The 25,936-nt window shown below is 32.5% G+C and overlaps 2 protein-coding genes across 2 annotated transcripts; both read left to right on the top strand.

Moving 5' to 3' along the window:
• The first annotated feature begins 8,424 nt into the window (after window positions 1-8,424).
• On the top strand, window positions 8,425-15,328 carry LOC129915398 (uncharacterized). The gene is made up of 6 exons (XM_055994912.1): window positions 8,425-8,632; window positions 8,700-9,059; window positions 9,121-9,240; window positions 9,293-9,638; window positions 9,698-9,865; window positions 13,996-15,328. Exons 1-6 carry the CDS (start codon window positions 8,558-8,560, stop codon window positions 15,132-15,134), a joined length of 2,208 nt encoding a protein of 735 aa, XP_055850887.1. The 5' UTR covers window positions 8,425-8,557; the 3' UTR covers window positions 15,135-15,328.
• A 3,455-nt stretch (window positions 15,329-18,783) lies between these two features.
• On the top strand, window positions 18,784-20,675 carry LOC129915399 (esterase FE4-like). Its single transcript, XM_055994913.1, has 4 exons — window positions 18,784-19,832; window positions 19,897-20,214; window positions 20,269-20,401; window positions 20,467-20,675. The coding sequence occupies exons 1-4, from the start codon at window positions 18,812-18,814 to the stop codon at window positions 20,615-20,617; spliced, it is 1,623 nt and encodes a 540-aa protein (XP_055850888.1). The 5' UTR covers window positions 18,784-18,811; the 3' UTR covers window positions 20,618-20,675.
• The last annotated feature ends 5,261 nt before the right edge of the window (window positions 20,676-25,936 follow it).

Here is a 25,936-nt window from a genome sequence, read left to right as displayed (position 1 = left end):
ATCCTAACAGTCAAATAAGGAGAAAAAAGGGGTAAATCTCGGAATGAATGTTAGTAGAAATTTTTTTTGCTCAATATCTTCCTTTTGCCATTCTATAACATATCTCAAAAGTCTAGAAAAATCTTTTTTTTTTTTTTTTTTTTTTTTTTTTTTTTTTTCTTATCAAATTTTTGAATTTCTTATCAAATTGAAAAAAAAAATTTTTTAATTTGATTGTTTTGAAATTTCAATAATGTGAAACGTCTTTTTCAAGATATTCTATTATTGAAATTTTTGAAATATCACTGATATAAAAAAAGCTAAGCAGTTTTTGACAAACCACTTTTTTGAGAAACCTTAAGAGGTTAAAAGTTTTTAATATTGTAAGTATAGATATTTTAGTTTGGTTTTATATATTTAAGATTTTTTATTTATATTAATTAGAGTCCTGAAGAAGGGTATATCCATACCCGAAACGTCGACTGGTACGAACTTTAATCATTAGAAAATACAAGCAAGACCTATAGCCCACGAAACAGTAAAATTTACTTTACTTTCAAAAAGGTCACGAAATAAGGAATAATTACAAAAATCAAAATTTTGAAAAAAAAAAATAATTTTTCTGTTAAAAAAAAAAACAAAATAATACAGTCAAATAAGGAGAAAAAAGGGGTAAATCTCGGAATGAATGTTAGTAGAAATTTTTTTTGCTCAATATCTTCCTTTTGCCATTCTATAACACATCTCAAAAGTCTAGAAAAATCTCATGTCCGCTTGTCGCGATTTCAAGGTCAAATCGCGAAATGGAGATTTTCAAAATTAGCAAAAATAGGCTATGGTTTTATATACACATATGATACATGATTTCAAGGTATTTTTTAATGCTGATTCCAAAAAAAAACTAAAATCAAGACAATCTGACGTCTCTGGAAAAAGTTATAGGTACCTGTTTTTCATCTGTCAACTCATATTATTATAACAGTTGCATTATTAATGGTACCTGCCATAGAACCGTTTTTGAAGTGAAAACTTCTTTAGTATCGTAGTGATTTGAAACAAGATGAAACGAAAACGCGACACGACTTCAACTCGTTATAACTTTTTTGTTTTAATAGTTAGATGAATGAAATTTGTACTGTAGATAGGTAATTAAATAATTTATAATTGTACAACATTTCAATTAATTTCATATTCAAAATTCGGAGATAACGGTAAAAAGATGTTCTTTTCCTACACACGTTATATCTTTTAATCTAGTGCACATACAAATTTTATTTAACTTTAATACGCATGCTGATAACATAACCTTTTATTTGATATATCACACATAACGGTGCGTGCTCTACAAGTTACACAATCTTAAATTGAAAAAATTGAAAAATACCTCAAAACAAGTGTAGAGATCTGTTGCCGATGACCAGCCACCAGTGTAGGAAGTACCGTAATCTCAGTTTTAAATTTCGAGATGGTTGACTTTAAAAAATTCTTACTTTTTTTGTAGGCATGGTAGAAACATGATTGAAAAGTCAAATAAAAGGTGAAATAATAAGCTTTCAGACGATTTAAAATTCATTATCTTTTAATTTATTAGCTTGTCATATAAAAGATAAGAATTTAAAGGTGATGGAATAAAAAAATGTAAATTTTTTCGATTTTTATTTTATGAAAGAAAAATAATTTTTAAGGTTTCACTTCTACCACGTGTGAATTGCACACATGATTTTTTTTTTTCAAATCCGATTATCTCCGAAACTACTTATTGGATTTCGACAAAACTTTTTGGGAAGAAGCATTTATATAATTTAAATATAAAACAAAAATAAAATTTTGATTTTTAAAAAAGTTTTGAATTTTTTTTTTTAAATCAAATTTTCGAAAACGGGACATTGAATTTTTTTGAAATTTTGTTTTTAGATGTTGATTAGTGATATCTACAAAATGACGTACCAATTTTATTTTAAAACTTTTTTTCCAAAAAAACTATTTATAAGAAATTTGTTTTTTAAAAAACGGCTCTAACGATTTTGAAATTTTTTTTTTTTAAATGAATGTTAATATATTAATCAAAACTACATACTTGTTTTGGAGGGCAATTTAATTTAAGATTATATTTTATTTTTTTTCCAAATTTCTATATAAAAAGTCTTAAAATTTAAGCAACTTTAACTCTAAGAGCAAGTTCGTGCATTTTTATTCAAATTGGAGAAATATTTGTGGAAAAATTGAATATTATTTGAATTCTATGAATATATTTAAATTTTTTGTGCAAAAACCTTAGAAGCTTTTGGAACTTCTTTAAGTCGAACTCTCAAAATGGATGATGAAAAATTCGAGTTAGAGAAACTTTATAATATTTAAGTATAGAAAAATGAAGTTTTGCCATTATTTGTGAATTTTTTAATTTTTTTAAAGATTTTTTTTTAGATTTTAAAATTTAAATGGTTTTGAACTCTAAACGAATTTGATTTCTTGTTTGACAAAGAATTTTTAGAAAATATTATTTTGAAAATTGTTAGAGCGCGAGTTTTTTTTTAAGTTTTTATTTATATTAAAACTTTCAAAAATATTTCAAACAAACATTTTTTGTGCCATATCAAAACGAAAAAACAAAGTTTAAAAAAAAATTGTCATTGAAATCGCTTAGGATAGTCAGATATAAGGAAAACGGTTCTATTGCAAGTACCAAATAACGGTGGAAAATGTTTTTTATTCCAAAAGTAAGGCCTTTTTTGTCACATTTCAAATATTTTTTTAATCCAAATCGTTAGAGCCGTTTTGTGAGAAAAACAGACTTTTCCATTTTGGAAAAGTATTGTTCTTTTGGTCCTTATAATAAAATTTCAATTTCCCCTCTAGAGAATCACCAAAAAAAAACTATGAACTATGAAATTTGAAGTAAATCGCTTAGATAGAGACAGACAGACACACAAACAGGCGAACCGACAGAATTTCGAGACACACTTTTTTCGCATTCTCTATCACTGAAATGACGTGTCTAATGGTTATCTCAAATTTTTATTATTTTAAGTAAAAAAATTCTTAGCTACTTTTACCATTGTACGTGCAGGTCAGTCATGCATTTTATTTTGTTCAACGGTAGCAAATTTTAAAATAATTTTCAAAGTTTTAGTTTAAACGGTCACTGTGGCGTATGTGGAACATTTTTTTGAACACATTTTTGTCGTTATCCATTTTGTGTCGTTATCCATTTGGTTGAAAACGTTATCAAAAATGGTGGTTTTCTTACTTAAATTAGGTACCATTAAAAAATGCAAGAACCGTTTTTTAAGAAAAATTTTAAATAAATCAAATGAAACAATCTTTCTTAGCTAAAACTTAAATATAATTAATCTACGATATTTCAATTTCCCATACATCATCAATGAATCCATCTATTTCAGAATAAGACTTAAAAATAGTTTCAAAAGAACACCAACCCAAAATCTTTGATAATTTCCATCAGTTATAAATCTTTCTGAAAAAAAATCAAGAGCAATAATTATAAATGGTGTTTCCACGTTTCTTCAACTAATTTGCAAAACATGTGAGCATTCTCCATCTTATAACTCCTTATATTCCAATCTACTTCAAAGTTATACTTCTTTTTTTTAGCATAATATCAACAGTTTGAGGTTGACGCTCTCACAACAACAACTGCCGGGGAGCACTTTGAATGATTGAAATAAAACATTCGCTATCATAAGCTCTCCAACTTTGGTGTTTGCATTTCCTGTGCAAACCAAACACTCTGGAAAACCTTCTTCTTCGCGAAAAGACACAAAATAATAATTTCCACCGCCAGAAACTCTGTGCGAATTATTAAAAAATTTCCATAAGGGGTAGCTGCGCACCGCAACGGTTGTGAATTTGTGATGATAGTTCAAAAAGCCATCTTCATATAGATAGATATACTAGATGGGGGCGGCACAGACCCCCTCTTTCCAGGAATGGCGACTTTTTGAAATGAAAATGAAAGAAGAGGACGACAAAGATGGAACAAACAAGCAACAACGAACGACGAATTTTCCAAATTGGAAGCATGGTGAATTGAAAAGTTTATTCTCCCGATGCACCCATTGCGCCTGAAGCAGCACCATTCAAATGCCATATCTATATCCTGATAGCTATACCATGGGTCCTTGCATCACACATATACAGGAAAGGTAGTACCACCAACTCTCACCTGGGAACGGGTGGATCGTTAGAGTTAATCAAGGAAACCATTTTCCAAATCAAAACTTTCTTCCATTTTTTTTTGTCCGTCTTCCATATCCTCTGTGCTCCTCACGGAACAAGAAATGTATACCTACCTACCCAGAGTTGCATGCTACAAAAAAGAAGGTAGTAGGTACTTCCACCTGCTGCCGTTGATGTTTTGTTTATTCTGGCACAAAGGACAACAGAGTAACAAACAAAAAAAAAAAAAAAAAACAAAAAAAACAAAAAATGAGAAATACACAGAAAGCGATTTAAGTAAATTGATACTTTATCAATATTCATCCGTTATATTTGCAAGATGGCGGTCGGCGGCGACGAAGGTGGATGGCGTAAGAACGGTACGGAGGCGAGTATTTCCTTCCGTTTTACCAATATCATAAATCTTACGCCCGCGAGCTTTTTTTTCGCCATTTTTGTTGTTTTGTTTAATAAATAAAATTTGATTTCCCTGAATCTGCTGCTACCGTTTGCTGAATCAAACTGTATAGGAAGCGTTATAGGAAGCGTTATATAGTGTAATAGTACATTTCTATCACAAGAGCGGATATAAGGTGGTGTGATTTGCTTTAGCCTAAGAGCGCGCTTCCAGCGGGATATCGTTTTGCACACTGCATAATCAAAATTTGCCACAATCCGGATTAAGGTTCTCCCGTCTGTCCTTTTAAAAATTTCTTCACGTTTCCGGTGTTCTTTTTTCCACTGGAGGATTAGATTTCTGTAGGAGTTTTTTGTCTACCAACACGAAATCAATAACTATACTTTCTAGCAAAATCGAAATGGAATTCTAGTATGGCTGGTGTGGTCCATTGTAGATTATTGTTATTTTTATTTTAGTTTCATTTTTTTGTTTGGCACTATCCAAACAGAAGGGAAGGAAATACTATATCTTCAAAAGGTGTAGGTGGAGAAATTATTTGTCTTTTTTTCTGCAGTTGCAGGTTGGAGATAAACTCAAATTGATCTTGCATTGGGTGGTTGGAAATTTGAATGTGTATAATAAATTTAAGGAGGGTGGCTTTCTTTAAAAAAAATTAAATCAATTCAAGGTTTCGTGTTTTGTTTTGGTCTTCTTAATTTTTAAATCGAATACGGAAACATGAGTTAAGTTTCAAAAGTTTTTAATTTTGTTTTTTAATTTTGTTTTTTTCTGTAAAACCTCAAAATCCAGACGAAAATTCGGTGGGGGCTAGCCAGACAGCTATAAAAGCAATTTCTTCATCCATGACATCATTCAAATTAGTTCAACGCGACACAACGCGACACAACGCGACACAACGCGACACAAAGCGACACAATGCGACACAACGCGACACAACGCGACACAACGCGACACAATGCGACACAACGCGACACAATGCGACACAACGCGACACAATGCGACACAACGCGACACAACGCGACACAATGCGACACAACGCGACACAATGCGACACAATGCGAACCAACGTGACACAACGCGACACAATGCGACACAACGCGACACAATGCGACACAACGCGACACAATGCGACACAACGCGACACAATGCGACACAATGCGACACAACGCGACACAATGCGACACAATGCGACACAACGCGACACAATGCGACACAATGCGAACCAACGTGACACAACGCGACACAAAGCGACACAATGCGACACAACGCGACACAATGCGACACAATGCGACACAACGCGACACAATGCGACACAACGCGACACAATGCGACACAATGCGACACAACGCGACACAACGCGACACAACGCGACACAATGCGACACAACGCGACACAATGCGACACAACGCGACACAATGCGACACAACGCGACACAATGCGACACAATGCGACACAACGCGACACAATGCGACACAATGCGACACAATGCGAACCAACGCGACACAACGCGACACAAAGCGACACAATGCGACACAACGCGACACAATGCGACACAATGCGACACAACGCGACACAATGCGACACAATGCGACACAACGCGACACAACGCGACACAACGCGACACAATGCGACACAACGCGACACAATGCGACACAACGCGACACAATGCGACACAACGCGACACAACGCGACACAATGCGACACAACGCGACACAATGCGACACAATGCGACACAATGCGAACCAACGTGACACAACGCGACACAATGCGACACAACGCGACACAATGCGACACAACGCGACACAATGCGACACAACGCGACACAATGCGACACAATGCGACACAATGCGACACAATGCGAACCAACGTGACACAACGCGACACAATGCGACACAACGCGACACAATGCGACACAACGCGACACAATGCGACACAACGCGACACAATGCGACACAACGCGACACAATGCGACACAACGCGACACAACGCGACACAATGCGACACAATGCGACACAATGCGACACAATACGACACAACGCGACACAACGCGACACAACGCGACACAACGCGACACAATGCGACACAATACGACACAACGCGACACAACGCGACACAACGCGACACAACGCGACACAATGCGACACAATGCGACACAATGCGACACAATGCGACACAATACGACACAACGCGACACAACGCGACACAACGCGACACAACGCGACACAACGCGACACAACGCGACACAATGCGACACAATACGACACAACGCGACACAACGCGACACAACGCGACACAATGCGACACAATGCGACACAATGCGACACAACGCGACACAATGCGACACAACGCGACACAACGCGACACAATGCGACACAACGCGACACAATGCGACACAATGCGACACAACGCGACACAACCCAACTAGCACAACAGCTTCTATAAATTGAGTTCTCGTAGGTACTACTTAACTTAAACGAAAAAAGATTGTTTTCGGAAAAGCCTGCTTAATTAATTTATAGAAGCTTTATAGAAATTAATAAGTTAAGTATTTGAATTTTGGTTTTGATATTGAATAATCTAGCTCGGACACTTTTGGGTTTTGACATTGAATAATTTAGCTCAGACATTTTTTTTTTGACATTTCTGCTATTTGAACTGATTAAGTTTTTGATTTCATAAATTAATATTCTAGAATGGCCGAGTGGGTTGAGTGGTAGATTGCCACCAAGTAGGTACGAAGTTCGATTCCTGGGTGTGGTAAAAAAATTATATACTCTTAAAGTTATTTTTAATAGATATACTAAAAACTAATGGAATGTTATATATAATATCAGATAAAAAGATTAAATTTGATGATTTAAAACCAGTTAAAAAAAAATTCTTTTTTGTTTTCGTAGTTTTTTTTTTTAAATTTCGATAAGACATGTATTAAAGAGCTGTACAAGCTCTTCCGGAGCTATCTGTCAAATCTCAAATCTTCGGTAGAGCTTCGGTAAAGCTTCGTTTAAGATCCTTATAGAGGGTCAAACTTGTATAACGTTCTCCTATTTCCATGCCCAACAACCTTACTAAAGTTTAAAAGAAGCTGAAGTGTAGCTTTTGTAATACCTTAACCGAAGCTGAAATGTTAGTTGGGAATGCGACACAACGCGACACAACGCGACACAATGCTACACAATGCGACACAATGCGACACAACGCGACACAACGCAACACAACGCGACACAATGCGACACAATGCGACACAACGCGACAAATACAAAACTTGGTAATTTCTGTAAAGCTTCTATAAATTCACTAAACAGACTAATAAGAAAAACAAGCTTTCTTCGTTTAAGTTTCTTTAATAGTATTTAAACAGCTTATTAGAAGTTGTTAAACAAGTCCGAACTTCTATAAGCAGTTAAATTCTGAAGCAAGCTTAATACAAGCTGTATACAAAGTCGAACCTGCGAGATTTCAATTTATAGAAGCTGTTGTGCTAGTTGGGTGTTGTGCTAGTTGGGTATACCTTTGACAGATTTCAGATTTTTGTTCGAAGAAATTTTTTGGGCAGAAATTCACATGAAAGGGAAATTGTTTTCTTTCTCGCGGCCATCTTTTTTGTGAAAAAATGCACAATTCCAAAATTAAAAATGTTGAAAAAGTAGAAATATTTCTGTTTTAGACAGTATCCAAACAGACCTAATATAAATTCTCCAAAGAGAATTGAAACAAAAAATTGTAGAAAGAAACTCATCCAAACTCATTTCCATTTTGTTTCCCACCTAAAGTTACATTCTACAGCGCATCTGTCAACAACGACAACAAAAAATAAAATCAAACATACCTATTTTATCAACAACAACACAAATGTCAAACACAAAACGTCAACAACAACTCAAATGTGAAAACAAAAAATTCTACCAAACAATTTTGCCTCCTTTTTCAAATGAAATGAAATTATTTGTGTTTTAATTTGAATAAAAATTGTTTAAAAAAATGTCTGAAGACCAAGATTATTTACTTGCCTTAGAATTACAAAATAAATGGAATGAAGAACTACCAGATAATAATGTGAATTAAAAATCCAAACAACTTCTTTTCGAAGTTGTCTCATGTTTCATGATTTTTTTTTCTTTAGGATATTCAACAAATTCCCGATGAAAGTCCACCGCCAAAACAAAAAAACAAAACCCCAATCGAGGGTAAATATCGTTCAAATTTAGATCCAGAATATCTGGAACGAATGGACAATTTAGTCCATCCGCAATGGGAAACACTCGATCCAACTCCAGATTCTCATGCTCTATTTCGTGCATTCGACGACAAGTTCTTCCAAAAGAAATTACGTTGTGTCACTTTGGAATGGAGCAAGAGAATGTATAGTTGTGCTGGTATTTGCTATTCAAGAAGGAATGGCCTGGGAATGGCCATTACCATTCGATTGAGTGAACCACTTTTAAAATTGCGTTCTAGAAAAGATTTAGTTGAAACTATGTTGGTAGGTACAATATTGTATTCAAAGGAAAGTCATCCTTTAAAGAGTTTCACTTTGTTTTTAGCATGAAATGATCCATGCTTATTGTTTTGTCTTGGGCATTCGGGAGGGAAACGGTGGACATGGTCCGAATTTTAAGAAAATCATGAATGGTATTAACCAAGTCGCTGGAACAAATATCACGGTACTTTGCTTACTTTCATATCCACAAACAATTTCTTATATTTGCTCTCAAGGTCTATCATTCCTTCCACGATGAAGTAAATGTCTATAAGACACATTGGTGGCGATGTAATGGCATTTGTCAACATCGTTCGCCGTTTTTTGGCTATGTTAAACGTACTTCGAATAGAGCACCAGGTCCAAATGATATTTGGTGGAGTCAGCATTTGCAATCGTGTGGTGGAACTTTTATGAAGATTAAAGAACCTGAAAAACCTGCCAAGAAGACTGCCAAAACTGCAAAGACTAAGCAACCACCAAAATCAAAGGCCATTGAAGCTAATAATGTAAGATCAAATGAATCAGATTTAAGGAAATTCTTCCCACCAACTGGAACTGGGGGACGCAATGGAGGCGGAGGTTTGTATATTTGTGGGATTGTATTCTAGGGTTATTTTTACAAAATGGTTTTCATTTAGGTGGTGGTCCAGTGAAGAGTAATGGAGGCGGGACGTTGCTTTTGAATCCTAAAACTAAGCCAGTTACTACAAAAGTTCAAGATACGCCCCCGATAATGCCGGCAACAGGACCTAAAACAATTCCTCGGCAAGGAAATTTAACTAATGTCATTGGATTCAAGGATTTAGGTAAGATTCTTTTCAACAATCTTTTTAGAATACTTAGGGACATTATTTCACTCAAAGTTAAACATAACATAATGTCATTGGATTCAAGGATTTAGGTAAAATTCTTTTCAACAATCTTTTTAGAATACTTAGGGACATTATTTCACTCAAAGTTAAACATAACATGAGGATTTTTATCTTCAACTTCAACTCAAAGTTGACGTTTTCAACTTTCGATTTTCAACTCAAGAGTTAATAAACTTGCAGTGTTCTCAACTTCCGGAAAAAGTAGAAGTTGGACAAGTAAAGTTCCATAGTAGAATATCATGTTATATTATAATTTTTTTTTTTTAACATTTTATGGTGGTAAAAATTAGAGAAAAAGTATCCGTATAACTGTTTATGGACCAAATGAGAAATATTCAGGTGAATATCACTAATGTCATGCAATTTATATTGAATATCAAAATACTAGCTTCCAAACGCAGACAATTATAATTCATCAAATTAATAATTCACATTTCCCGCCGTTTTGTATTTAGATACATGCACTCCTGCTCAAAATTAAAGCACACATCGCACTACTATTACAAGACTATAGTAGCTCAAAAAAAAATTTCTCGCTGAATCAGCGAAAAACTATTTATTTACAAACTGTTCCAAATTATAAAAAAAAATAATTTTTTTATCAAGTTCCTTTGCAATACAATTAACTATTCAGCTATTATTTAAAATATTAGATATACCTATAAAAAAAATCCTTTTGAGATAAATGCATTTTAAAATTAGAAAAATTCCTCCAAATCCAGTTTTATTTAATACAAATATGTTTTGATGCAATTTTTTTAAATAATAATATTTAAACAAATAAGGTAAAAAAATTTAATTTTTAAGCGTATTTATTATGTTTTTAGTGACCAAACAAGAATAAGATTATTTCGAGTTGTGTCCTTAGTGCCAATATTGGAATTAGTTTTTTTTTTAAGAATTTAAATTTTTCGGACATACCGCTATTTACTTTTGTTTTTTTTTTTTTTTTTTAACGAATCAATCGATTAAAATATTTCCCGTCATTGATAAAAAAGCAAAGGAACTAAGATGTGCTATTTTGACCAAACAAAACAGTACAAGTTAGAGTTATGCCATTATGATCAAACATAATTTTAGAAAAAGGAGTTAAGTTTGGTTAGGGCCATTTAATATCTTTGGAAATAGTTTACTTAGAGTTATGCTGTTAAGACCAAACGAAAAGAGATTTTTTTTAAATAGTTTTGCATACTTAACTCATTTTCGAAAAAATGGACTTATGCTGTAAATACCAAACTCCATAGGTATATCAAGTTATGCATTCGTACAAAAAAAGTTAAGATAACAGACATGACATTACGATGAGAGAGAATGCCAAAAAGTGAGTCCCGGAAGTCCGTCTTTCTGTCTGTCTGTCTGTCTGTATACGAAACTACAGCCTAAAGAAATGAACCGATTAATATCAAACTTGGTATAAAGCGTTATTTGGCGACTCTCTAGAGGGATTTTTGGAATTAATTTTTTTGGACCAAAAATAAAAATTTGATTGGCCTTCGTTTTTGAAATATTACCGTTAGAAAATGTCAAAAAACGTAATTTTGGCGGTTTTTATGTAGAGTAATTCATTATAAACAAATTTGTAAAGGTGCCTATAAAAACTAGTTTCCTTCTTTCAAAAAATGTTTACATCTTTCCAATATCTCTTTTATTGCCCGAGATATTTAAAATTTAAGTAGCGGTCTTTGAATCAAAAACAACACTGGCCAACCAAATTAAACTTTTTTTGCCACAAGAATCAAAATATACTTTTCTGAAGGTTTTTGGGTTGCTGAACTCGAATCCACAATCAGAAAAAATCTATTAGCCTTCGTTCTTGAAATATAACCGTTATAAAGTGCAAAAAAAGGTTTTTTTTTTATAACGGTTATATTTCAAGAACGAAGGCTAATAGAATTTTTCTGATTGCGGATTTGAGCTCAGCAACTCGAAAACCTTCAGAAAAGTATATTTTGGTTCTTGTGGCAAAAATTCTGTGGCCAGTGACTTAAACTTTAGATTAAGTTTAGTTTCTCTTTGGCTTATTAAATGAAACTTAAGATATCTAGAGCAATAAAAGAGATATCGGGAAAATTAAAACAGTTTTTCAAAGAAGAATATCTGTTCTTAAAATAACCGTTACAAATTTGTTTATAATGAATTACCCCACATAAAAACATAACCTCGAAAACAGCCAAAATAACGTTTTTTAGCATTATATAACGGTAATATTTCAAAAACGGAGGCCAATCAAATTTTTCTGACTTCAGATTCGGATTCAGCACCCTAAAAACTACTAGAAAAGTATATTTTGGTTCTTGTGGCAAAAAAAAGTTAAATTTTGTAATAGCTTCAAAATCGCATTACAATTTTTTTTAGTTTTCTTTTTTTCAAAAAATATTTAGGTATAAAAAAATAGTTTTTTTTTTAAACGGCTCTAACGATTTTGAAAATATTTTTTCTAAAAATGCATCTTAATAAAAGAGATGAAACTGCTTACTTATGTAACATTTTTTTATTTTAATTTGAAAAACGAATTTTGACTTTTTTATTATTTTTTTAAATATGCATTTACCTTTGTATACAAAAAGTCTTAAAAACATTAGTTCCTTGAACTTTAAGAGCAAGCTCGTGCGACCCAGTCGTGCATTTTATTTTCTTTAGTTATACGCCTGTATCTTATTTTAAATGGCTTTAAAATTCTTTGGTGTATTTTTTTTTTGTGTTTGCTTGTTTGTTGGTTTGCAAGTCGAAAATATGCTAAACTCCAACAGTATTATCAACCAAAAAAAAAATATGAATCAAATTTAACAAATCAAGGTCTGAAAAATAAAAAATAAAATAATTTTTGTTTTTTACGAAAAAAAAATGGAACCAAGTTACAGTACAGCTCAACTACCTACTTAGAGCCAATTTTTCAATAGGAATAAAAGTTTTTTTATATTTACATTTATTCTTCTGATAGTCTAACTGACGATTGAAAAATCAGGGCTTATGGCGTTTTTAATTGGCAATCTGGAAGCAATCTGAAAGCGTTCAATTGGGCAAAACTGACAGTTCTGATTCTGAAAAAAAGAGAATTTCTCTTCTGGTTTCAAAAACAGAATCAGAAGCAGAATCACTCAGACATTCATAGAGCAGCACAAAATGTTTGCAGCATAAAAACAAATGAAATTCGGCGCGAATACACGTATATGTGACACAAGTCAAACTCAACCAATACATTCACACCAAACATCAGATTCTTCAGAATAAAAAAAAACTTCAATTGGGATTCCGAATCGAAGAACAATTCCGGATTGCCAATTAAAAACGCCATTAATATATAATAAAATGTACCTACTTGGTATTGTCCCGTCTAGTGCATTATATGACAACTTGGTGTCGTCTGTCCATTCCACGAATTAACTTTTGAAGATTTTGTTGTAACTTTTCTTTCACTGCAGTTTTCAGTTGATTAAGACTGCTAGGCGGTAAATATAGGTTGCGAATGCGTCTTTTCAACATTTCCTAGACGTAAATTGAATTTACATCCTGATTTCTGTGTGGTTATTTGGTCAATCCAAAGCTCGCATATTACAATCTTGAAGCTATTCTCAAACCACTCTAGCACGCATTATCGTGCATCAGACTTAACTGTAGACCAAATCATGGGGTTAATGAAACCGCATGCTATTCGAGGATATCAGTCAAGTATCTTTGGCGATTCACGCAGGTCTGAAAAAGCTTAATAGCTCCGTAGTGTTGTAAAGCAGATTGTACTCCATGAAAATTTTTAAATCACCTCTAAAAGTTTCGCGGATTGACAGACAGACTTCAGCAAATCTCTCTCCAAATCTTCCCCATAAACATTTTGTTCCATAACTTAAATTTAAGATCACTTCTTTCTCATTTGATGAAAAACGGCACATACACTTTAGCAAAAAAGATAATTTTGGATTTAAAATTTTTTTAGTGAACAAAATCAATTCTCAACTTTTGTTTCAACTCTCGATTTGAAGTCAACTTCCAAGTTCGTCAACTTGAGAGTTTGCTTCAAGATGAGCATTAGTGAACAGAATGGCTCTAAATTAATTTCTTTATTTCAGGAGAAGATGGAGCTCCAAGAACACCAAGTGCTCCTCCTCGTGAATTTTCCATGGATGGAAAAGGCTACTCTTTGACCAGCTCTGGTTCATCTAGTCAGCCAAGTCAAGTCGACAAAGAAGTCGATAGGAATCATCTTCGTGATGTTTGGCTTAAGAGATTCGGAAACACAACTACTTCAAAAGAACCTGAAAAGAAACGAGAAGAAGAAACTGATGTTTCTGGGAATGCTAAACGTCGACGTTTGTCTACTCCCAATGATGTGCCTAATGAAGTTGCCTTCGTTGCCGACGAAGCTACATCCAAACCACCAGATTGGGTGGTCATTGATGATGATGTAATGGTTCATGAGGTTAAAAATGACGTCATTGATATATCATCCGACGAGGAGCAGGGAGAATGTAATGATTCTGAAGAATCAAATGATGCTCCTCCTCGCAAGGCTATGGTATTTGCTGATGCTGATGAACGGCAGAAGCAAATCAAAAAAGAAATTCTAGATGAATCGAATGATCTATGCGATGGAGATGATGGAGATATTGTTCTTATTGATGATGAATACGATGATAATGATGATGCTTTGTCTACGTCTATGGAGTTAGCCGATACATCTTTAGTTGATGACTTATTTGGGGAGGATACTCTATTGAAAGAATTCAAGAATGAAAATGCGGTGATTCCTTCCTGTTCGCGATACAATAAAGATCCAATGAAGGACATTGTCACATGTCCAATTTGTCAAGAGAAATTGAAGCGTGAGGATTTCTCAGAACACTTGAATGGATGTGTTGGTATTACGGTTAAAATTGAATATGGTAGCAAGAAAAAGATTGCCAAACCGAAGAAGCCACAATCTTCCACACCAAAGAAGCGTTCCAGTACCACTTCCAAGTGTTCATCGAAAACTAGGGAAATTTTACTTAGTGCTGGGTATAAAGAAGAAGACTTGGAGAATCTACCTGCTTTGAGTGAAGAATCAACAACAAGTAGTCCAGCAACTGATGATGATTTGAATGCAAGTGACAGGCTGAGTCGTTCGAAGGGACTTTATACGGAGACTAGACCATGTCCAGCTTGTTGTAAGGAAGTTGAGATTGATAAGATAAATGAACATCTTGATGAGTGCTTGGAGAATGATTAAATTTACCTCTTTAACTTTGTTTTTTTTTTTTTTTTGTCCTAAATATTTTTTTGAATACGTCTTCGTTAAGTTTTTTTTTAGGTTTAATTTTTATGGAATAACATTTTTATTTTTACATTTTTTTTTGTGTTTGCTATTCATGTGTTGTAATATGTAATCGAAAATACACGAAAAACAAGTTAATTTAAAGGAAATTTTGTTTGGAATTATTTTTTCACTTGCTCGTGGAATATAGCAAAGCCAAGAATGTTAAGTATTCCGGAAGGTGGTGAAGCTTAAGCTGTTTAAGAATTCCAGAAGGATTCTGGATGTTTCTCTGGATGTCCAACCGAAGACGAGAATCTTAAGGCTGGGTGTCCCGATTGCCGAAGTCAGACTTCATAGGTACACAGATTCAGCACTCAAGCTCATTTACATGAAGTGACTAAGTTACACGGTTGTGAAAAAAAATATATTTTTGTCAAAATCGGTACCTACAATTATGACGAAAATATTCAAATGCAAGTTTGATAGAAAATGAAAAAATTGAAAAAAACTTACATGATTTTAAAATTATCGTCTTCAACGCAAAATCTTTCTGAACAAATAGTTAAATCAACATGGTTTCCGTTCATTTTATCTTGTTTTTTCTTCAGTTTAGAGTGTTTTTTTTTTTTAACTTCTGACTTTGTCCAAAAGGACAATGTCAACATCAACGGATTTTAATAAAAAACTTTTGTTGTATAAATCGAAAATTAAATATTGAAAAATGATTTCTTTGTTAAATATCAATTTTTCGAAAACGGACCATTTGATTTTTATTCCAACAATATGGTTTTACTACAAAATGGCATAACGACAAAATCGTGTTTTTTAATTTTTTAAAAAGCTGTTCTAAGGCCGTGTGTGAATTGCGTTAAATAGTTAAATTCGTGTAAAATTTTTGACACTAAATTTTAAACAATAAATTCTTTTTCTGAAATTATTTTGTTCACCTCAATAGTGTCAAAAATTTAACACGGATTTAACTATTTAACGCAATTCACACAATTTTGAGCGAAAATAGATCTTCAACCAAACCATACTTTTCTAAAGGATTTTTGTGTGCTGGGTCTGTATCCAGGGTCAAAATTTCACTACCACATCTCGTTTTTGAAATAACTTCGACGTCGAATTATATCATTTAAATTTTTCTTTGCAAAATTACTTATACATTCTCAAAATACCATATTTTATCGTCATAAATTTATTTATTTATAATTTATTTTTTCTCAAAGATACATAGAAATTTATTACATACATTATGTATCAAAATGTATGTAAGTACATAACCCTTATGAACGGTTTTTTAAACCAAATTCCAGTTTGCGACTTCTGATTTTGAATTTAAAAAATCAATATTTTTGATTAAACATCAAAGAGAAGATCATTGGAAATTAATTTTTAAGACTATAGCGAAAATAGTGATGAGAATATCTCAAAAACAAGACGTGCTAGAATAAATCTGAAAATAGTTTTGAACACTAAATTAAATCAATTTAAATCAACAAACAAAGTTCTTGCTCCTGACTTTTTTTTTGTTTTGCTGACCAGTGTAATAAAATTTAAAGCTCACTTAAACATTTAACTAAATTCTACATATTTCACCAACACAATAACAAATTTAATACTCAGGTTAAAGGCTAACGCTCGGTTAAATTTTATGGTTGGGAGACACAACTATAAAATTTAACCGATCTATTCAATTTGTTATTGGTATGGTGAAATTATGTAGAATTCAGTTAAATATTTAAAAGATCTTTAAATTTGATTTATTGATAAGGCCTTAAGAATCTTTTACTATGGAAATAAGTTACCTCGTGTTTATCAAACTTGTTCCATATGGACTATATGTTCATTTTTGTAAATCCAAAATGAAAAAATACTGTACGTAGGTATTTTTTTCATACTACATGCTTACGATTTTTTGTGGGGAAGAACCTACATTAAGCAAAAATTCAAATGAAAATATTAACACAGAGCGTTTTATTGACTAATTTCAGATCATTGCTGCGAAAAAGTGGGTTTTTTTGTATGAGTAATATTGTTTATATGTACGAGTAGATAACCTGTTAATAGGAGTCTGGTGAGTGACAAAAATGATAAGATGCGCATCGACATTGCATAAATCAGTATAGAGTTACCTACAAGTTTTATTGGGGATTTTGTAAGATCTTTAGAGATCTTTTTAGTACGCTTTTATTAGCTTCACTTGTAACTTACTAACTACTGTATAACAATAATGTAATAAAATTTTGGAACTTAACTTTGACCCACTTCCAATTATCGTGTCGAACTGAAACTAGGTACATATTGACTTATAGGAAATGGTAAGATCAAAAAGCGTAGAGCGCATTTTTGTAGCTTGTACTTTCATAAAGTTTTGAACAAAACGCTCGTCGCCTTAGGATCGAACCTTTTTCTATAAGTCAATTAAATTATTTTATAGTTTTCAGTGCGTGATAAAAGCGTATTTTTAGTTTTTTTTTTTTAAACTATGTATTTTATTTCCCAGAACATTATATGAGGTATTTTTGCTATTCGCTTTTTTTCGAAAATTAATGATTGATTTTGATGATAATGATTTTCAGATTTTTATTTATTTTCATAAGTGTTTTCATTTCCTTGGTTTTTCTTACAAGGAAATTATAACACTTATGAAAATTTTTAGTATCCAACATTATTTTTTAAATATAAAAATTGGTTGAGCCGTTTTTGAAAAATCTAGAAAAAACTGTAATAAACGTAATATTTACTAAAAATATGGATTTTTCTTCGAATTTTTTGTGTTTCAAGAATATTTTTTGTAATAATGGAATGCAATATTAGATACTAAGGATAATTTTTAATATAATTTTACAAGATTAGAACAAAATCGATCAAGCCGTAAAGCAGATATATGGGAATAATCCAAAAATCAGACGCAAAGTACAAGTACAAGAATTTCTTTTTGATACAGGGCAAGTAGGGGGTGTAGATAAAAATCTGAAAAAATTAGAGGATTTTTTTTTATTTATTTGGATATGATTGAGCGGATGTCTTCATTAATTTTGTGTAAAGGACCACCCTAATGTATAGTATATATTTGTTAATTCGCATTTAAATTTTACTAAACCAATGTCGACCAACGGCGAAGTCAAAAAATAATGAACACAGAGTTTTTTGTTTGTCAAGAAAAATTATTTTTTAAGGTTTCACTTCTACCACGTGTGAGTTGCACACATGATTTTTTTTATTTATTTATTCGAAAATGATTGAGCGGATGTCTACATTAATTTTGTGTTAAGGACCACCCTAATGTATAGTAAATGTTTGTTAATTTGCACTTATACTTAACCAAACCAATGACTACCGACGGCCACATCAAAAAACAATGGCGACAGCGTTTTTATATGAAAAAAAAATTCCAAACCGCAACGTCTACGTTCAGCGTTGAATTTTTTTTTAACAAAAACGCTTTCGGTCGCTTTTTGTTGTCTTCGGTCGTCGTTGGCTTGGGAGTGCCTTTACCTTTAACCGGCTAATAACTACAATTTGTAATAATTATTATTTTTCAATTCCTGTATTTGCAATAATTGGCAACTCTTACATCCACATCAACTCAAGCTATAAAATAGTCGCAAAGTTATACATATTGTTTAAGTCATTCAAATCGAGCGATGAAATTCGGTCAACTTATTGTTATTCTCACTAGTATCTTAGTGAGCGTTATCGTAGTAAGCGGTGCCAGAACACACAATGAACCTGAACCTTTGGTGGAAACGAAATTGGGCAAAGCAAAAGGTTCAATCTTAAAGACAGTCCGCGGGGTTGAATTCAAAGCTTTTCGAGGAATTCGCTATGCACAAGCACCCGTTGTTGATAAAAGATTTAAAGCCCCAGAGAGTGTTAATAGTTGGGGTAAAAATACTCTGGATGCTACCAAAGATGGTTTTAAATGCCCTCAACCATTTCTAGCAAAGGAAACTATGTCCGAAGATTGTTTATTTTTGAATGTATATACAAAAAGTTTAACTGGCAAAAAGCCAGTTATCGTTCATATCCATGGCGGTGCTAATTATTTCGGAAGTAGTGATAGTGAAACCGAAGTTGGTCCCGAATACTTGATGGACTCCAATATTGTTTTAGTGACAATTAATTACAGACTTGGAGCTTTAGGTTTTCTTAGTATGAAAACTAAAGAAGCTCCTGGAAACTATGGTTACCTTGATCAAGTAATGGCTTTACAATGGGTTAAGGATAATATTGTAAGCTTTGGTGGAAATCCAGACTCAGTTACAATATCTGGCCAAAGTTCAGGAGGAATAGCTGTTACTCTTCATATGGCTTCACCGCTTTCAAAAGGATTATTTCATAGAGCTATAACTATGAGTGGATCTGGTACTAATCATTTTTATGTGGATAGTGTTGCTTGGACCCGAAGACTTGCCACAGCTTTAGCTTGTCCAATGTATAATCCCAAAGATGTAATAGATTGTTTAAGGCAAGCTTCATGGGAAAAGATAATTGAAGTTCGTGGAATTTTGGAGTTATATGGATTCAGTGATATACAATGGGGTCCTGAAGTAGATGGACATTTTCTTCTTGATACACCAACAAATGTTTTTGCCAGAGGGGATTTCAACAAAGTTGATATAATTGCTGGGATAACAAAAGATGAACTTAATTATTTATATGAAAGTAAGTTAAAAAGTACCTAATTCGATATGGAGCTCTTAAATAAGTTTAAAAATTAATTTTCTAGGTCAATCATCCAATATTGGTCTTTTGAATGATATTAGTATTAATTTTGACAAATATGCTCCACAACTTTTCATTTTTAATTCCAAGGACGAAAATACGATAGAAAAAAGCGATAAAATCAAGAAATTTTATTTGAAGAATAAACCAATTAAAGATCAAGCCTTTAGTAATTTTGCAGTAATTTTTTCGGATGCTATAATCAATCATGGTGTTCATAGGCTAGTTCAGTTAGCTCGAAAATATGTTAATGTTTTCTACTATCGATTTGATTATCTTGGAAGGTTTAGCATTTTTCCTGATGAAAATAATAAACCTAGAGGTGAGTTTGAATGATGCTTGAACTATTAAAACCTAATATTGTCGTTTAAAAAAGGTGTTAGTCATGCTGATGATCTTCAATATATTTTCGGAAATAAATGGTTTGGTAAAAGAATAAGTCAAGCAGATCCAGAAATGTTTATGGTTGATCGAATGACGAAATGGTGGACGAGTTTTGCAAAGGATGGGTAAAAAAAATAATAATTAATAATTACTTTCGAACTTATAAAAATATTTTTTTTTATATATATAGATTTCCATGCACTGAAAATGATATAAAGTGGTTGCCGTCAAACAAGACACATGTTTATACAATGTTTAATGATAAGAGTATCCACCTTGGACCTGAGCCATATCAGGAAAGATATCAGCTGTGGGATGAAATGTTTCCAGTTAAAAAATAAATAATTTAACCTGTTTTAAACATTTAAAAAAAAATGTGTATGCAATTTTGAAGAAAATATAAATCAACACTTAAAAACGAAACTTCGAAAAAAAATCATCAACCAGTTTTCTAAATATTAGGTGTGTTTTTTTGTTTATCTATATAGATTTTGTGCAAAAAAACGACATCGAGATTTTTGAAATCAAAACAATTTACGTGTTAAATACAACAAAAACTTTATCTGTATAGATTTTTGAAAAATCCAGATAATTATCCAGATTTTACTTTCTCTCGATAAAAACAGTAGTGCCAAGGTAGTTTAATTGTTGTGTTCATATAGAAATATCTGAAAATATTAACAAAAAAAAAAGCGGAGAAAACGAGGTTTGAAAAAAACTCTCATAGAAAAAAATAATCAAAAATTTGTTTGACATGGTTGCATTGAAATGTTAATATCTCGAGATATACGCAATGCACTTTTCAGATAAAAGTCTTAAATGGATCCTGATAAGATTGTTGAACAGATATGTATATAAAATTACCAAAGTTTTTTCGAAAAATTAGAAATAAAAATAAAAAAGTTTTCACATTTGATTTTAAGAAAATCGAAAAAAAATTCAATATGGCTACCTTCAAACGCTTATAACACAAGAACGACGCAACTAATGTTAATGGTCATGGTCTTAAAATGTAGCTAAGAATATACAGATCATTTTTGGTTTTTTGTGAAAAAAAAATTTTTTGAATCCAACATGGATGCCATGGCCATATGAAAATTTTTGTTTGCATCCAACATGGATGTAATGGCCTTCCCACTTCGGAGTTAAAATAAAAAAAAAAACAAAAGCAACATTTTTGACAGACAGCTGCCAAAGTATATGTACAGTGGTGCCAAATGTTTGCATGGATTTCAAAAATCTCGATGTCGTTTTTTTGCACAAAATCTATATAGATAAACAAAAAAACACACCTATTATTTTTTTAAAATTTAGTTTTTTTTATATTTAAAAAAAATTCAGCTTAATCATTTACGAGAAATTCAAAAGTATAAACACCATTACATGGAATTATACCGTTAATAATGGCTCAAAAATATTTTATTTCAAAAATAGTTTTTTATTTGCAATATTGAACAAAAATTTTGAATAAAATCTTCAACCGGTTTAGAAAAGCATACATTCCTACGAAAAAGCGATGTGCTAAGGGCTCTAGGCCAATAATTTTGTTAATCGTCAATCCTGACATTCTTGTATAGGGGAATTATAAATGATTTCTTTCAATTACATGGAAAAACACTAGACTAGAAATTAGGTTATGGCTTGCAATTCTTTTTTTAAACAATAGAATGTAAACCAACAGGACCGAGCATTCTCGTCAAGATTAGATATTAACTAATGTTGTCAGTATTAATGTCAAGGGCTCTTCTGCTAGTTGCTATTATGAAAAAAAGATAGACATTTATGACCACCATTTTTGTGGAGAAAAGTTTTAGAAAAATTGATGTGAAATTAATTTCAATTGGAAATCCAACGATCAGGTGCAAAAAAATGTTGCACATACACCAGAGTGACCGATAAAACTAACTCTAAAAATTGATGAACAAATGACTGTTGTTGACTTTTATTAGAAATCATTCTCTCAAGAGCAATAACAAAGTAGTTAGATGACAACCAATCATTTTGCATTAGCCCTCTCTGGTCTTTTCGAACGATTTGAAACAATGGCCGGGCTCAACGCAGACCAGATGAACTTAAGTTCTCACGAAACATAAAAACCTGACAATTATTCCACATTAAGATTCATTCCGCCCAACTAACAATTTTACTTCCACGAGGTTAAGATTTTTAATTTCTTGCAGCTATTATCTCTACAGGGCTTGTATTTAGTTTGTGAATCGAAAATTCAAACTTTCGAGGCTTAACTTTCGTTAACCGCTTCCTAGAAACCTAGTGCAAGTGGAATCTAAAAATTTCTACAAGCATTAATGTAAACATTTCGTTTAAATTTCAATACGGCCACATGAAATTCCATTGTAGAAGCACAAGAAATAAAAGCCAATAACTGACTTCTTTTAAATGGCTTTGCAAAAGAAATTGTATTAGAACTGCTTACAAAATCGTTATGAATGCTTTGTATTTTTTTTATCCAATTCGAAAATTATTAGACTCAAAAATGACTTAGGTATGTATTTAAGTATGGTAGAAGTACCTACAACTTATACAATTGCCTTAAATGCATTTATTATTATAATTCTATATTACCGAAATTATGTCAACAATATATGAGTCGTGATATTTATTAAATAAAAAAAAAACATTACGTTGAATTTCAAATAAACCGCATTAAACGGTTTTGCCTTTTTAAACAAATATTCCACAAAATAGATGTGTTATAGTTACTGCATTTTAATGTTTGAATTAAAAAATTGTTGAATCATTGTTTTTGATTGAAAATATTACAAAGAATGTTTTATATTACTTTCAAATAATAACGACTTACATAAATGTTTATTTTGTATCTCTGTATGAGAAAAAAAGAAGTTCAATTTCAGGCGCATGCGCGAAAAGCTTTTAGTTTTATATATTTGCCTTAGCGAAGTTAGGGGACATTTATTTATATTTGTAGAGATCCTTTAGGTACAAGCAAAACATTGTAAAAAGCATTTAATTTTATAAGTTTGCCTAAGCGAACTAATTTTATTTCTAGAAGCCCTGTGAAAGTGAGTACAAGCTAAATTTTTTAAACTGTCAGGCAAACTCATAAGAATAAGAAATATTTGGATAAGTGCCATTATGGTGACCATTTTTGGTTTTTTTATTCATTGTTATAAAGAAATAAATAAAAAAGTGAATCTTTTCATATCGGTAATTGGTTTAAAATAGTGATATTAAAAATGGTTTACTGACCAATTTGGAGTTCATATTCAAGTAAGTAGAGAAGAAAGGAAAACAAGATTTTAATCTTCTCCACTTATTTAAATATAAAATAGTGATGGACATTTTAGATTTTTTATCTAAGTTCAAAACAAAGTTAATTCTCTAATTTTTAAGAAAAAGCCAAAAGCCCAAAAAATTTAAATTTTTTTTCTGCTTCGGAAAAATGCGGGTTGACGGCATCCGGGTGAAACCTCTAAAGTCTAAAAAACCGAATTTTTCAGATATTTTTTTCTGCTCCAGAAAAATTGTCCTTGAGTAAAAAGTTATTCTCTTTCATCTTCTCAATAATGATAAGATTTGACAACCAGAATATAATATTATTAAGTCTTTATTAAATAATTTTTTACAAGATAAAAAAAAAATCAGAAAATACCTAACCAAAAATAATAACTTTGAAAAAAAAAACACAAATGGTCACCATATCATCAGGAATTAAGTCGAAGCCCTTAGAAAGTTCTGGTTTCAACTACTCCAAATTTGAAACTCTTTTATTATATACCTGAGTAGCTCGATGGTTAAGGTACCGGACTTTCAATCAGGATGTACGAGGTTCAAATCCAGCAAAATGCGTCAAGTAAGTAGAAGTTTTTTTCTTAATATAATTGTGTTTGGAAATTTAATTTCAGAAGCAAAACTTGTCTGGATGAAAAACAAAGAAGAAAATGAAAAAATAAAATGTAATAGGTACACAAAAAAAAATGAAAAAAAAATATTTTTTTTCTTTATTCTATTTGGGATATACCTCGTTTAGACTTTCACAATCCTTCCACAAGTCTGCTCCGAGCTTCTAAATAAAATTAAAAGCCTGTAGCAGTAATACAGATTTTTAAATCTTGAATGTTGCTTGTTTCTATAAGGTATTAAACACATGTTTTGAGTCTCTCTAATCAACTTGCATATGACTCTTCTAAAGCCTATCAAGCTTCTCGGGTGGGCCAAAAGGGCTTCTCTATGGTCGTATACAAGCAATATTTCTAAAATCGAAACAGCTTCGTTAGACCCTTGTGGAAGTAAAATTGTTAGTTGGGCGTCAACTATAATAAAATCTCTCGCAAGGTCGCAAGTTTCAGGGATTGTAAGTCGGTTTATTTGTTTGTAGTCAAGACCTTCTTGCTGGTAGGTATGCTAATTGGCTTTACGCCTGTACATTAATAGATACAGATACATCTTATATATATAATTCTCCTGTGCGTTTGTTTGTGACCCTACTCCTTCTAAACGACTTGATAGATTTTTCTGAAATTTGGTGGGGGTGATAAGGTCCATCCGAGAAAGGTTTTGTGTTATAATTGGACCCGGTAGGTGGCGCTATTGTCAAGTTATATGCTAATTCCGTATTTGGGGTCGAATGACTGAACAGATTTTTGTGAAATTTTGTGTGTGCGATAAGGTCCATCCGAGACAGGTTTTGTGTTATAATTGGACCCGGTAGGTGGCGCTGTTGTCAATTTATATGCAAATTCCGTATTTGGGGTCGAATGACTGAACAGATTTTTGTGAAATTTTTTGTGTGCGATAAGGTCTATCCGAGACAGGTTTTGTGTTATAATTGGACCCGGTAGGTGGCGCTGTTGTCAAGTTATATGCAAATTCCGTATCTGGGGTCGAATGACTGAACAGATTTTTGTGAAATTTTGTGTATGCGATAAGGTCTATCCGAGACAGGTTTTGTGTTATAATTGGACCCGGTAGGTGGCGCTGTTGTCAAGTTATGTATATGCAAATTCCGTATTTGGGGTCGAAAGACTGAATAGATTTTTGTGAAATTTTGTGTGTGCGATAAGGTCCATCTGAGACAGGTATTGTGTTATAATTGGACCCGGTAGGTGGCGCTGTTGTCAAGTTTAATTCAAAATCCGTATTTGGGGTCGAATGACTGGATATTTTTTGTGAAATTTTGTGTGTGTGATAAGGTTTGCCCCAGACAGGTTTTGTGTTATAATTGGACCCTGTAGGTTGCGCTGTAGTCAAGTTATTTGTGCTCCACATATCAACCGAACCGAGTGAACCGGAAAAAGTTTAACACATTACAGGGCTAAAATTTGAAAACAAATACTTGGAAAGGCGGAACGAAGTCCGCCGGGTCAGCTAGTGTATTTATAATTTTGTTTTGGCTCAACCTTAAATATAACTTATTAATGCACCATTTTATAGAAAAATTAACATTAATTCAAACACCAAATAAATAGCTGCAGGCATTGCATTTCAGAGCTTCCAGTAGACGACACAACATTATACCCATGGAAAGTTTTAAAAAATCTAAAAATTGCACAGATGTGAATGTTGAAATGAGAATACACCATATCATCCAGTTTGTCGTAATTGAAAAGAGCAGAGTACAACACAGACAAGTCAGGAACAGTTTCGCAAAAAAAAAAAATAAAAAATAAAAATAACATCCG

This window comes from Episyrphus balteatus, chromosome 3 (assembly GCF_945859705.1).
Source record: "Episyrphus balteatus chromosome 3, idEpiBalt1.1, whole genome shotgun sequence".
Classification (NCBI taxonomy): Eukaryota; Metazoa; Arthropoda; class Insecta; order Diptera; family Syrphidae; genus Episyrphus; species Episyrphus balteatus.
The sequence above is the reverse complement of the archived record's forward strand: the minus strand, read 5'-3'. Positions and strand labels throughout refer to the sequence as shown.